The sequence below is a fragment of the Leopardus geoffroyi genome, chromosome B1, assembly GCF_018350155.1.
Source record: "Leopardus geoffroyi isolate Oge1 chromosome B1, O.geoffroyi_Oge1_pat1.0, whole genome shotgun sequence".
NCBI lineage: Eukaryota > Metazoa > Chordata > Mammalia > Carnivora > Felidae > Leopardus > Leopardus geoffroyi.
This window is the reverse complement of record NC_059327.1, coordinates 30,103,837-30,119,185: the sequence shown is the minus strand read 5'-3', so window position 1 is coordinate 30,119,185 and position 15,349 is coordinate 30,103,837. Positions and strand designations below refer to the sequence as shown.

The 15,349-nt window shown below is 37.1% G+C and overlaps 1 protein-coding gene across 19 annotated transcripts in view; it reads right to left on the bottom strand.

Moving 5' to 3' along the window:
* The window catches only part of NRG1 (neuregulin 1), a 1,116,936-nt gene that overhangs the window by 30,809 nt on the left and 1,070,778 nt on the right, over nucleotides 1-15,349 (bottom strand). For 18 of the 19 annotated variants that reach the window (XM_045456271.1, XM_045456262.1, XM_045456281.1 and 15 more), the window contains one exon: nucleotides 6,171-6,300. In XM_045456271.1, coding sequence (XP_045312227.1) covers nucleotides 6,171-6,300 — 130 coding nt within the window. Of the gene's footprint in view, nucleotides 1-6,170; nucleotides 6,301-15,349 lie in introns of those variants that run through there. The other variant, XM_045456363.1, reaches the window with a different exon arrangement.

Here is a 15,349-nt window from a genome sequence, read left to right as displayed (position 1 = left end):
TCCCCCATTAGACATTTCATTAGCTCCCTAAATATCCATCACAGCACTTGGCACACCTACAATTTATAATTAAATTAATTACTTGAAATATGTTTGCTACTCTTGACAGCCTATAGACTCCATGCAGAAACCAGCATGGTTTTGTTCAGTACTTTCTACTGAGAATGAGCACAGAGCTTGCCTCATAGAAGGAGATCAGTAAATCTTTAGGGCTGCCTACCTGATTTCAGGAGAAAAAAGCACGCAAACTATTAAGAAGACATTGTCATTGCCCCTGGTTTTAGGTAAAACTACACCTCAATTGTTTTCTATGAGGACAAAAGGACTTCCTTCAATCTACCTTAGAGAGTGAAAGCCAAAAATGAGTTAATAAACCCCTAGTTAAGCCGGATTCTCAATGCATGGCAAACATAGAAGAAATAGAAGACATGGTCATCTGAAGAGCTGAACACGGATCTGAGCCACAAGAGTTGCACTCACTGTCTCATAAATGCTTTTCCATCTGTTAAGCCTGTCATCTCTTAAGAACAGATGTGCTATAGGCAAGGGTCACACCCACTCTGAAGAATGAACTCTTCCAGGGCTAGAAAAAGAGTGCAGTTAGCAGTCTATTCTTATGGACTGGAGGCTCTAACCCAATACATATTCCTTTTTTTCTATTCCAAATTCCTCCTTCTACAGCCATGATAATGAAGCCACAGGACACAACCATGAATCTGAGCCATCATTCCCTTATTTAATTATGTTAACCCAGCTACCAGAAAGTGTCAGAAGTATAATCATCATCATTTTATGCCAGGATTTTATAAAACTTTAACCTCAGCTAGTGTCTCTGGCTTTCTCTCCCAATCTAACCTAGTCCCCAAATTTCTCTAGCCTGTGTCTAAGTCTGTCTTCCCTAAATATCTGCTATGTTTACTGGATCACTCTCCTGCTCCAGACGTTACTAATACTCCCTATTAGGTATCACAATGTCCAAGGTCACCTACCTGGCCTTCAGAGCTCTTGAACTGGCCCTCACGTCTAAGTTTTGTTTGGTCTGTTTTGCTTCCCACAATGGAGCTGCTGGTCTAGATATATTCACGTCACTGTGTCTCACAGAAACTATTACTGCAGCCTCAATGCCTGCCTGGTATATGGAAAAGACTCCATAAATGATGGCAATGTTTATAAAGCCTTCTCCAAGTCATTCCAGTCTTTTCTTTTTCTTTCTTTTGATTTTCATTACATGATAATCAGCATTGCACCACTTGGGATATACTGACTCTAACTGATTTACTATTTTAGCTACTTCATTTTCCTAAACAGACTAAGTTTCCAGGGACCAGAGACCGTGCCTTCCATTTTCTCTGTGTTTTCAAAAACGCCTGGTATAGATAAATAGAAAGCTGTTCTACAAACAAATGTTTAATATTTCATTTTTGAGTATAATTTATTATAACATATTTGCTGTGTCTTTATCTCCTACAGTTACATATTTTTATAGTCCCTTATATATACTGCACAGTTTCATAAAAATGACACAAAATCGTAAGTTCACGTTTGAAGGCAACTCGCATCCTCCTTGTTTTGTTTTGTTTCCTTGTTTTTGTTTTTTGTTTTTGTGGACAAGGAAGATAATGGTCAGCGATATTAATTGGTTTGTCAAATGCAAAGTTATAAAGCTAGCCGGGAGCCCCACCAAACCAAGTAAAACTGCTAATGTTAAATAAAAGGAAGAAATGGGGTTTTTCAAACATCCTAGCATGTAGTCTATTAAGACAGGTGTATATATTTTTCTAATGTCTACAGAGAAAATGTAATACTACCATTTACTTTTTATTATAAGGGGAAAAAAATCTTGCTTCCCCAGAGTTAGAAATACTTTAGCAGAAATGAATTCATTTAATTTCATGGACTCCCTGGAAAGAAATTTGGAGAACATATTAACTCCATATTACACATAAAGATATCGTCCAGAGAGTTGAAGGGAAAGGGATCAAGACTGTTCACTAAAATTGGTGGTTAAGACTCTAATCCCCTCATGAGAAAGCCACATCTGTCCGTGGGACGACATAATGGGTTTATAAATATGATCTGGTATAAAATCATTTTTAGATTAAAAAAAAAAATCACATCAACATCTTCCAAAATCGTTCTTTACTAAAACTGTTCAGAAGAACTGATATATAGGAACAAGGAGACAAACAAAGAGGCAAATCTGGATGTTATTTCAAATTGTCTTATTTCTTTGAACCATGTGATTACATAGGGCATCAGATGGTGAAAGATGGAATGATTCGTTTCTTTCTTGTCTTTATGAGGTCTGGAATAGTAACTATTTTTTCCCTGGGATAAATTTTAAATTACTATGGAGAGAAGGGCAATATAAAAGATGAGAGCCACTGCAGAAATTCCCACATGGTCCCTAGGGGGATGTCCAAGTAACCAGCAAACCTCTCCTCAGAGAAGTGTCTAACTGTTACACGGTTAATCCCTTTGGAACACCTTATTCAAAATGGAGACACAAAAGAGATCTGCTGTCCAGTTTTCTACTTCAACTCCCAAGAAGACAACCATAGATTAGGTGACCAGAGAGACTACTTGGAAACTTCCATGCCTGTGGTTGTTTCTGAATCATGAGATAAAGCTGATTTTGAATGATGTGGCTCATGCTTCAGCAATGTTTTGCTTTAAACAGATGGACCATATGGAAACTATGAACTAGCTTCGTACACAGGACCATGATGAGCCAATGAAGCATTTTTATGTTTTCTGTCTCTATTCAAGTGGCCTAGTGAACAGTATACTATCGAAAGACACGGTATATTATGTGTCTTCGTTTCAGTTCTGAGTAGTGCTTACTTTTTATGTTAAAGACGTTTTCAATACAAGGATCAAAAAAAAAAAAAAAAAAAACCAAAAAACCAACAAACCTTTCATTTAATGAAAAAGGCCTGAAATATTTTGGATGTTAAATATACTCCAATTCTTCCCTCAAGGTACCAGCTTGCTTTTGATGCCTCAGTAAAGACACGGTCCAAAAAGGGGTAAACAGTTAAGAAAATCATCGATGTCAAAGATCTTCTTTCCAACAAGATCCAGTGATAAGCTTTTTAAGACTTTTCTGAAAGATTATAATTACTCCCCCCAACCAAAAAAAAAAAAACCAATAAAATTATGATACCAATTTGCTGAGAAGTGGAAGACACGCATAACTCACTAGACAATTAGCCTGGAGGATAGAGAGTTTTCATTCATGGCTTGCTGCTTTAATAATTATTAGAGGAATAACACACATTTCACTTCAAGATTTAAAAAATATACAGTAATTTTTTTTTTTTTTTCCTGGATTGGGCTTAACATTTAATGAAAAACTGGTGGGTGAAAAAAATTACAGTTGTTGGCACAATACCAAAATGGAACAAATGAACAGCACTTATGTGATTGCATGTTTTGTGTAGGACGTGGGAGGGCTGCAGAATAGCTGAAATTAATATGTGGAAAATAACTGCACTGGTTCCTTGGAGGTATTCAGAAACTATCATATGCACTCACTCAGCTAGTAAATCTTTGCAAAGGCTATGATGAAAAGTGATCATGTTTCATTATTATAATTAAAACACAGTGGTCTCAGATGCTTTTCTTAAGAAGTAATTGTCTGAGACATAGATAATATGAGTATAGTTGTTTAAAAAGAAGGAGAATTTAAGGAACTATAATTTTATGCTATTTTTCAAGGAGATTTATTAAAACATAATTAGGTTGTTTGCACTTAGGATGGAATAACAAAGTTTCCCCATATAATAAATGAACCTCCTATTTTACAGATTATAATTCTCAACGTCAGTTTGGGGTTTTTTTCGATCACAGAAAACCTTGTAGGAAATTATAAGAATCATGCATCCCAATTCAGTACGGTAACTATGGGGGTGCCATATTTGTGCTGTTTCACAGCAGGTCAGCAAACCAAGGATCATGATTAACCAACTTTTATTCTTTGCTACAGGTATGTAGGTTTGAATATACTGGTGATCAAAAAGTGAATCTCTAAAATTATTTTTAAAACAACAAACATTGATAGTCATATGAAGCAATCTGGACCCGGACAAAATAGTTTTCTACATACTCTTTCATTCTTACCTGGCTTTAAAATTTTGAAAAGGTTTTTTTTACCTGTTAGTTGTGTCTTGGCTAATGGCTATTACCTATCTCTATGAAAGAGATGTTTAGCAATTGAGATCAGAATCCCATTTTTGTGATTCTTAGTCTTTTATTCACTCTAAAAGCCTATATTTAATTTTATAAGTTGTCTGTCCTCACTGGTAAAATCAGCTATACAACTACCCAAACTTGTTTTCTCTTGGAACCACTTCTTCTCTTTTACAAGAACTTAAAAACCAAAAAACAAAAAACACAAGAGCTTTGAGGGCAGGAACACAGTAGTTCTAGGAGATATTTGTCTACTTGAACTTAGTACTTCAAGTCCCACGAGACACCCTACATGTACAGCCCGTGTCTAGAACAGCACAGGGAGCAGCAAAACATTTCCCACAAAATGGCATCTTTGTTTGATGTTATGATTTTAAAAGGTGTGTCTTTTTTTAATGTTTTATTTATTTTAGAGAGAGAGAGAGAGAGAGAGAGTGAGCAGGGGAGAGGCAGAGAGACAAGGAGACACAGACTCTGAAGCAGGTTCCAGGCTCTGAGCTGTCAGCACAGAGCCCGACGCGGGGCTCGAACCCAAAAACTGTGAGATCGTGACCTGAGCCGAAGTTGGTCACTCAACCGACTGAGCCACCCAGGCACCCCTAAAAGGTGTGTCTTTTAAGATGTGCTTTGTTACTTATAAAAATTAAAGGTTTTCTTAGAACCATCATCACATAAATATTTATTTGTATGCTATTTATATGACATAAAGGGGACATGGCCTTCTTATTTCTTGTGCCTCTTTTTTAATTTTGCTAATTGCTCCTTCTATTAGCTCAGCTGTCTCTCTGACAAACTTGTTCTTCTTCGTCAACATTCAAGCCACAAGCTCATATGCTGGAGCACGAGATCATTTTTATGCAAAATAAATATGCATCTCTCATCATTTCAATGGGACATGACACATTTTTTCCCACATCAAACTATATGAGTCCACGTCCCACATATAGCCTAAATATCAAGAGTAGAGTTGGAGTGCCTGGGTGACTCAGTTGGTTAAGCGTCTGACTTAGGCTCAGGTCATGATCTTACCATCAGTGAGTTCGAGCCCCGTGTCAGGCTCTGTGCCGACAGCTCAGAGCCTGGAGCCTGTTTCCGATTCTGTCTCCCTCTCTCTGCCCCTCCTCAGCTCATGCTTTGTCTCTCTCTCTCTCACTCTCAAAAAGAAAATAAAAACATTAAAAAACAAGTAGACTTAAAATGTACTGCACAGTAAACATGGGTTTTAAGGAGACCTACTAATTTTAACTACAGGGTTTAAATATTTAATGTACGGCTAATATCATTGTTTCATTCTGCCTGTTGAGAGAGAATAACTGTCATTCTTCTTAATGGTGCATCACATTCTTCAGGTCATTGGAAGGAGCACCATTCTAAATTTATCTACACACAAGGGCAGCATGAAAGAACTCTGCCTTCTACACACAGTGATGCTACACACACTAAATGCATTTCCAAACACATGTAATTTTTTTTCCCATTAGTGAGATCAAGCTAAATTCCATTTTTAAAGTAGTTATAAAACAACAAGCAAATGCCAAGTGTAACAGATGTGTAAGTAGTGAATCTTTTGCCCTTCTTTTTTTAGCTGTCCTATTCATTTTCCAGGTGATCACTGGGGTCAAAAGGAACATGGTCTTACAGCTTAATTCATACACTGGATGGAGAAGGTGGTTTCAAAAGTTATTGGCCTCTATGATATTTGCACATCTCTTCTAGGTAACAGTGAGGAGAACCACGAGGAAAGCAACTTTATAAATATAAAGGCACAAAGAAAATTGAAAAAAAGCAAACAACAATTCTGGATGTAACACAGGAGATGACAAATGGTGTGAACTTTTCAAAAACGCTCTACAAATAAAACAGCATTATTCAACAAAACGCAACGAAATTGGGAAAAGAAACAACAAGACATGAGACATGGAGTTGTCTGAAAGCAGTCATTACGGACATAAGCCACACAGAGGATTTCTCGTTCTTACTTGCACAAGTATCTTGAGGGGTTTGAAAGGTCTTTCACCATGAAGCACTCGCCTCCATTCACACAGAAAGTTTTCTCCTTCTCTGCACACTTTACAAGATGGCTTGTTCCGGTTGTTGACGTAGATGTAGCTGGATAGAAGATAAAGAAGGGGAAGGTTTACATGTGTCTTTCCCTCTCCTAAACAGCCTTTACTCTTAAATTCTCTTAAAAGGAAGAGTTCGCAGAAAGTGTGACGGACGTCACTTTCAGGTTTAACAAACGACAGCAAAAAAGAAAGGTACTTTCTAGGTGTAATTAAATGGAATAGAATTGTCAAAGGGTAACTGCAGTTAATTAATTTAATTAGAATGAAACAGAAAAAAATGCTTAACATTTTTTATAACCAATATTTTATCTTCTAAGGAAGTTGGAAGAGAGAAGACCTATCACAAATAAAATATATTTTCCAGGAAGGCTCAAAGGTAATGATATAAAGTCATGTCAGGGCAACTGATGTTCAGTATCATTTTTGAATGGCATCTACTTATTTAATTTGGAAATTACATTTTATATGCATATTGACCTTATAGTTTTTAGATACATGTATCAAAGAAGAATACAAGGTGGCTTATTTGTTTCTAATAAAAAAAATTATATGTTATTAGTTGTATGTATATTAACATACAGATTAGGAGCCACTCTATTCAAAGTTTCCGTTCCACTCAGAAGAAGACTGTTGAATGTCTGCCGCCATACTTTTAAGGAAATGGAAAGACATTCTAGTATTACTGCAAAGGACAATAATGGCACTACAAAATTTATCCATTTTGAATCAGGAGTAGACACCGTAGTCTTAATTTTGGTTTACAGCTGTGGTAAGCTTGATATCCACCTGTCAAGCTTCAGTTATGTGAAAGCGATGTGAAAATGATGCCACCACCCTTCAGCATATGGATTAAACGAAGCCCAAGCTCTTGGTCCTCAGATTCAAGAGCATTTAGTACCAGAACTTCTCCCCACTCACACCATCAGGAACACTACATGCAGTGCTCAGTCTCAACCCCAAACAGTCTAATTTACGTAATGTTCATGACTGACATTATCAGGGTGACAAGCAGAAGCATTATAGTAAGCCAACAAAGATCCTACTGACTCTTTCAGGAAAAAGAAAAAATATATATGTATCTTTAGACAAAATTTTTTCCTTGTCTACTGACTGATTCTCAGTGACTCTTTGACTTCCTTATCACTTTCCATTTTATCATTTTCATGTGAAACTCAGATGCCCTTATTTGCTTTTATTTGACTTCTCATGTATTAGTTTTCCACTTTCTTTGATTTTTCTTCTTCATTTCCGTTGTAAGTCCCCATTTTGCTTCCTTTTGGTTTTGACTTCTCCAATTCTGATTTTTACTCTATCTGATAGAAATACTCAACGTCTGATTATTCAGTTTCCAAATCATGCAAGGCCTTTGTTCCCCTGCATCCTCCCATCTAGGGCATGTTTTTGGACCATTTCTCTACTGTCAGCATGGTTTTTAGGAGTAAACAGCAAAGAACAGTCAGATTTGCCCTTTGGAGACAGATCTGGTTCAAATCCCATCTCGTACTAGTTTTGTGTCCTTGAGCAAGTCACATAGCCACCCAGAATGCAATTTTCCCATTTTGAAAACAATAGTAATGGCACTCTTACAGGATTGTCATAGGGATCATAAATAACCTAGGTAGAGGAATTGGGATAGCACGGGCACACAATGAGTAACGGCAGGTATTATTACTGGGTAAGTAGGGACGGTGTTTATCAATCAGATGAGCATCTCACCAGTGGAAATCTGGGGATTTCAAACATCCATGGTACTCTTGGATCATTATTATGAATAATTAAGAACTGCGTCAATTTTTTAATTACTCCAACAAAAAGGCCTTTCAAAATGCATTTCAAGGTATCCTTCACCAAACAAAAGGAACCAAAGAGAATGATTTTACCCTGTATTATCAGCTATACTCTCACATCTTTGTCAGGTAGAAGGGGATGTAACTGGCATCATTTCGTCTAGTAAAGTCATAGAGTAGACAACATTTCTATACATCACATAACATAATTTTAATCTAACACTATATCTTCAAGTGAACAACTGTTCGCTTGCATGCGACGTATTAATATTTCCATCCGTGGCAATTACTTTTAAAAGATACAAGGAGGAAATTTGCCTTAAATGCTAAAGGTTTTGTGCTTAAGACTTTCAACTGCTGACAGGATCCTGTGGGATGACAAATTGGGCCTGGTTTCCTTGCTGCCCCAGGTGACAGTACTCAATGGACCACCTGCAGTCTGCTGTCACCAGTCATTCCCACCGAGAAATTCTGAGCCTCCAGCTGATCTACGTGGTCCCTGACAGGTTGCTAAGGATTACCCCTCACCCAAGCACCAGGCTCTTGAGGCTTTTATTAACAACAACTAACCCATCATAGCCCCCCAAGAGCAGACACTCCATATTAATTAGAAAACTAACAATAAAGATGAGCAGTGACATAAGCAAGAGACAGATACCTCGTACATATTCCTTGGACTTTAAGATAAATAAGATTAATAAATGTATGTTAAAATCAGAAATAACACCCCTTTTGTTTTTTCAAAAATATTTCCCCTGTGAAACGATTATCCCGCAGCACCAAGTTATGACACATTCATTTGAAAAATTCTTAGGTCATTACTTGAAGCTGGGATATTTGATGGTTAAATAATTCTGGGAGAAAATGAAGTAGCAGCTAGCTTATATGATCATGGATTATTATGTTTAGCACTTCTATCCTTTAGCCGAAGCAGGAACAAAAATGATCATGGAATTGTAAAGCAATAATTAACTCCTGGGTGATGCTAAGTGTCAGCCAACTGGGTACAGCTGTTCTGAACCAACAGCCAAACACAGGAATAAGATGTAATTGTCAGAAGAATCTGGGATGGAGATGGTGATATATGAACCCTTCACATTTTTGCCAGGTTTCCTTCCATCCTTCTTAGTACAATACAGTGCACAGCCAGTCTTAAGCAGATCTATAAATTCTGCAGCGATATCCTTTCTCCTTGGCTCACATACGCTGTATTGCTAAGTCAGTTTCCATTTAGTAATTCTGCCAGAAATTAATGCAACAAAGGAGGTTCTTAAACCTAGCTATGGCAACGACCTTCTTTCTGGGAGAGCTGGGAGGACTGTATCAGAGGTTAAGCTAAAAGTTTTGCAGATAGAATGTGTTTTGGTATAAAAAAGAAGACCCTCATAGTTCCTCCTGGAAGTAAATGAAGGTACATCTCACCTATTCGGTACTTAATAAACCCTGCCTCTACTTGTTACTATGAGCCCTGGGTGTTCTATGCAAGCGATGAGTCACTGAATTCTCCTCCTGAAACCAATATTGCACTGTATGTTAACTAACAAGAACTTAAATAAAAAGTTGGAAAAAAAAAAGAAAAAAAAATCCTGCCTCCCACCACTTTGTGACTAGTTTGTTGTAACTGGGAGTTTATCACAATGAACCGCAATTAGGAACACTGCAAAATATGCATCTACTACTTCTATGCTTGCCGTTTATATGAACACTTTATCCCAAACACACTTTGCTTGGGATGTTAGCAACTGCAATGCTATAAGGAAGAAAGTATAAATAAAGCAGTAACTTGTTACCAGAGAATGTACTTTGGAGTGTTTCACTCTTGACCTGGTCTCCCCTGGCCTATAGGTCAGGACTAATGACCATCCCCAGGGAGGCTGGACAGTTCTCAGACTTAGCCAAGGATTTGCAGACTAAGATCACCATTTACAGACTCCTCAAATCCTGCCCCTCATAATAGGGCTCCCTTTTTTCTAGCCTGCCTTCCTTCTTCCCTTCTTTCCTCACTTCCTTTCCCCTCTCTCTCTTTCTTCCTTCCTCCCCCCTCCTTCCTTTCCCTCCCTCCCTCCCTTCCTTCCTTTCTTCCTTCCTTCCTTCTTTCCTCTCTCCTTCCTACCTTTCTTCCTTCATCCCTTCTACAATTCTTTAATGATTGTCTATTACGCACAAGACATAGAGATAACAACTAGAGTTACTGGGGTTAAAAACTGGAAGACTGTGAACAATTCTCCCTAAAAGGATACCTTTATAGAGAAAATGAAACGAAATGAACACTGGCGTTAGCTGAGAAGAATCAGATCCCAGGCTCAATTTTACCAGTTACTAGCTGTGTGACTCTTGTCTAGCTAACCTGCCTCAGTAAACTCAGCTGTAAAATGTGCTATCACAGGACGGTTGGGAAGTGTGATAAAGTACTTTGTCAGCTGCAACGCTGCATGCAAATATATGATACTGTTAATATCTGTGTGGAAAAACAAAAAGTCCAGACTCAGGATATATAATCAAGCCTCAAATGTTCTTAGTAAATTATTCTTGTACAAAATATGAAGAGAGATTGTCTAATTTGCAGAGGCAACCATTGCATAATTGTAAGGCATTAAGTAAATATCAATAATCTACTTTAACTGTATCATAACTGCTTATTAATAACTTAAAACCACCAAATTTGCCCATAAATTAAGTTGAAGAACAATTTGAGCTAAAAGAAAACCATTTAAATGTATGATTATTTTCAACTTTTAAGACTCTTAAAATTCTTTAATATTTCTGACCCAACTTCTAAGTTACTGAATTAAATGTACTTATGATATTGTTGTCATAACAGTTTAAAGTCATAAAATATAAAAGAAATAGTGTGATGATCATAGTATGTAGGACGTGATATAAACTGTTTATAACTTCACATTTTGGAAATCACACATTATTGCACATTTTTATAAATACACAATAAAAATCTGAGGACTAATTAAGTGTTCTCTGTTCATCACTAAATATTTTCCCACAGAATCACACAGTATTTCCTGTAGAATGTCAGGCTTTTTTTGCTCAAGGCAGGCTGAAAAGAAAATAATGCTGGAAAGGATGGCTTACTTTCTTGCTTGTTTTATGTGGTGTTTTCCTTATCAGTGAAGTAGACAGCACCAACAGACCAGGGCCATTACACAAATGCAAATTGCTGATAAGAAGCCACTCTATTCTTCTTTGACAATTAGCAGGGATTAGGGAGATGTAGGGTTTACCCCAAGGAGCAATCATTTAGACCCTGTCTTCCCTGAGTGAATGAATCCTTATTAGCAGATTTTAGGACATTCGGAATTGTCCTAAAAACTTTACTTGCAGAGAATTAAACTAAATAATTCTATGCAGTTTCCTCAATGAAATACACAAATATTAACAATTTTTATATTCTAATATGAAACTGTCAATCACTGCATTACAGGTTTGTTTTTCTTTTCTTCTTCTTCTTTTTTTTTTTAAAGAAAACCTTACCTGTGATATCTGCAATGGCTCTGAATTTAGAAATCTGAATGCTTTTTGTGCTCTGTGAACTCCCAGTTTTAAAAAAAAAATCCTGAAAATTATTATTATTCTTGCTCGGAATACAGCTCCTTGCAATTAAGTGCTAGAAGCACTTCAAAGTCCCACTAGGGGAAAAAAGCTTATGTGGGGCTCCTGAAAATGAAGTTCTGGAACAGAAGTGGAGCAGGAAAAGCTGTGCTACCTAATACAGCTTCTGCAGATGACAAGGGAATGAAGGGAAAGTCACTGGTTTTCCAAAGGAAAAGAGGAGAGCCAGACTCAGAACTACTGAAGCACCGTCATTCTGGGTTGGCATGTTTTTCTGGGTAGTAATTCAATCCTTTGCTGAATGGCAAATACATTCTTGAAAAGGAAAAAATGGGGCGCCTGGGTGGCGCAGTCGGTTAAGCGTCCGACTTCAGCCAGGTCACGATCTCGCGGTCTGTGAGTTCGAGCCCCGCGTCGGGCTCTGGGCTGATGGCTCAGAGCCTGGAGCCTGTTTCCGATTCTGTGTCTCCCTCTCTCTCTGCCCCTCCCCCGTTCATGCTCTGTCTCTCTCTGTCTCAAAAATAAATAAAAACATTAAAAAAAAAAAAAGAAAAGAAAAGGAAAAAATGACAAGAGGAGATAAAAAAAACAAAAACAAAACAACCAAAAAAACCCACCCTGTACTGGCTTGGAGGTTCCCAGAGCCAATACATTGATTTAAAGTAGCGAACCACGTCCTTGGCCTCTCCTCTACAGAACTCTGCTAAAGAAACAAAAATGGCAGCCAGAGAAGGAGCATCATGAGACCATAAATGAACCCAGAACTTTCTACAGTAGAAGTAGGGCATCTCACTTTATGGACCTGGGAACTTAGCTGATAAGCTAGAAGTACTTAGAGGTTCACAGACTACCCATAAGGTTAAGAGTTTGTCCAAGGAACAAGTTGATGCCAAGGGACAATGGAGATGAATTGTTATAAATGATGAACTTGGGCTTTGGTATCATTTAAACACACACAGAATGGTGGACAAGAAAGAACTTTACCATATCTTATATAATTTATCCCATATTTAAAAAGAGGGTACAAATCAAATCAAAAGAATGGTTCTGTGGTCTTGAATAAAATACCTATAACAAAGAGTTCAGAGGTGGACGGGGGAAGGCTACCCAAGGTCACACAAGTGAATTAGGAAATGCTTCCTTTCTGTTTTGTTAAATGCATACTGAGGCCTAAGTAGGTTAATAAGATTGCCTTTAATTCCTCTCTGTCTTACAAGCTCTCTGAGCAGACCCTAATATTATTTCTTCCTTCTTCAGCAGAATGAAAAGTGACCTTTGGGTGTTTCTCTTCATAAAACAAAATTATAATTTTTGTTGTAACACTGATCTCATTTGTAGCTAAACAGAAAGCAGATTCTAAGTTCCCAGCAGTTGCTGAGCAAATGATTTGGTGTCATGAGATAGTGTTATCCTTAGAAAAATAAAATTGTCAAGAAAGGTTATTTTCAAACATACAAGTTGCTATCTTTTTTTCCTTTTTTCTGACAGTGCCTTTCACTCATGATACAATGTAATCACAGGCTACTACTTCTTAGAGCAACATCTCAATGACAAATACTTTATAGGATGTCATAGATTTTTCTAAAGAAGAGGGAGGGTGAGTCTCTTCCCACAGTGGATCATTGGCTGGTTGGAGTTACAAGGGAGCTACATTTTCTTCCTTACAAAGCCAACAATAATCTCTCCTTAGCTAACAAGTCAACTCCAGAAATATATTTTCTACTAATCACTCATGGTTTTATAGAAGATTTCCACAGCTGGGAGTTGACAAAGCTTTGAACTGTCCCTTGAACGTTTTTCCATCAATACCTATTGTAAAGGAGTAAAATCCATGTAGCCTGCAAAGCAAATATTAGCAGTCCATCTGACCGGCTTAATTTGATACATCTATAGATCTCCTCAGGCTAAATGCAGAAGGCACACATTCTTAACTGTACTCTGCATTTTCTACTAGTATCAACTTGGTTGGGAGAAGGTCATGTCAATATAGAAAATGTTAACCTGTCAATTTTAAAATTAATCAAAGTTTTGACCGCCAACAAAACAAATCAGAACAAAGAGGACTGATCAAGGATTTGGTTATTCAGTAAGCTGCTGAAATTACCATGTGACATTTAATGACATAGGTTAATTTATTCATCAACTAAAATACATTTAGAAATGAAAGTAGATGAAAGGTCAGAAGATAGAAAGTAGGAGGCAAGTTCATTATCGTATTCAACAATTAAAAAAATCATGGCATATCAGAAAATAAAACCCATATGGTCATTGCAATAGATACTGAATCAACATTTGATGAGATTAACAATCAATTTCTATAGAACTATCAAATATTCTTATTCCCCAAATCAAACCTGAATTTAATCAGTCATCCACATACAGTTACTAATTTGCAGGAAGTACACAGGTCAGAGGAACACATTAAAAGATACCATGGCATGCAATTAGCAAAACCCAGACCATGGAGAACTCCACAGGGCAAATAACCCAGTTTCTTCCAAGCTAAACTAAAGGAGCAAAAAGAGACAAAGACAGCTAGAATTAGAGGCAGATCAATAAGGTGAAAGAAAAGAAACATCTAAAATACAGACACATTTAAAAGAGAGTTAAGAGACATATAAACCACTCACCATGCGTGACACTTAAGTGGATCCTGATTCAAACAGTTATAAATGTCTGATATCAAATCAGGAAATCTGATCACTGATTAGATAATTAATATTTCTACAGGGTTATCATTAATTGGTATGTGTCAAATATACTGTGGTTATGTTTAAAAACAGTCTTTCTCTCTTACAGATGCATACTGAAATATTTATATATTAAATGATAACATGTCTGGAATTTGCTTTGAAATGATAACAGGAAGAAAAGTGACTGGGAGCAAAATGAAACAAACCTGATAACTGATGAAGCAGATGATGGCTACATGGAGATTCATTACACTATCCCTTGTATTTTCATGTTTAGCATATGTTTACGTGTATATGTTTAAAGATACGTATATATGTTTAAAATTAAAAATGCAAAAAATATCAATTTCAGTCTTTTCGATATATGTCTTCATAAAGCAGAATTGGTATGGTACTCTATTTCGTCTACAAATATCTACTTTTTTTTTTTAAAGTTTATTATATATTTTGAGAGAGAGTGTGTGCACATGAGCAGGGGAGGGGCAGAGAGAGATGGGGGAGAGAGAGAATCTCAAGCAGGCTCTGCACTGCCAGCTCAGAGCCTGAAGCTGGGCTCAAACTCATGAACTGCAAGATCATGACCTGAGCCGATATTAAGAGTTGGACACCCCGACAAGTGTCTACTTTTTGCAAACAACTTAAATCATACTAAATGCTGGCACCCCGACAAGTGTCTACTTTTTGCAAACAACTTAAATCATACTAAATGCTGAGACTCTAGGAAAGCTTTCCATTAATGTAAAGTACAAGCTAAGTTTGTTGACTACCAAGGCTGTAATTTAACATTGCTCTGAAAGTTCTAACCAATGCAATAAGCCAGGAATAAAAAAAAAAAATTGTAGTATAACTGGAGGACATGAGAAAGTGAAATAATCATTATTCGATAGTCATTGGTAAAGTAAAAAAAGTTGTAGCCAAGAATGTAGGACTGATGCTTTTCTAATCTGACCATACCATATGTCTGTTAATATGAAAGAACCCATTAAGAATAGAGAGTATAGGGGCGCCTGGGTGGCGCAGTCGGTTAAGCGTCCGACTTCAGCCAGGT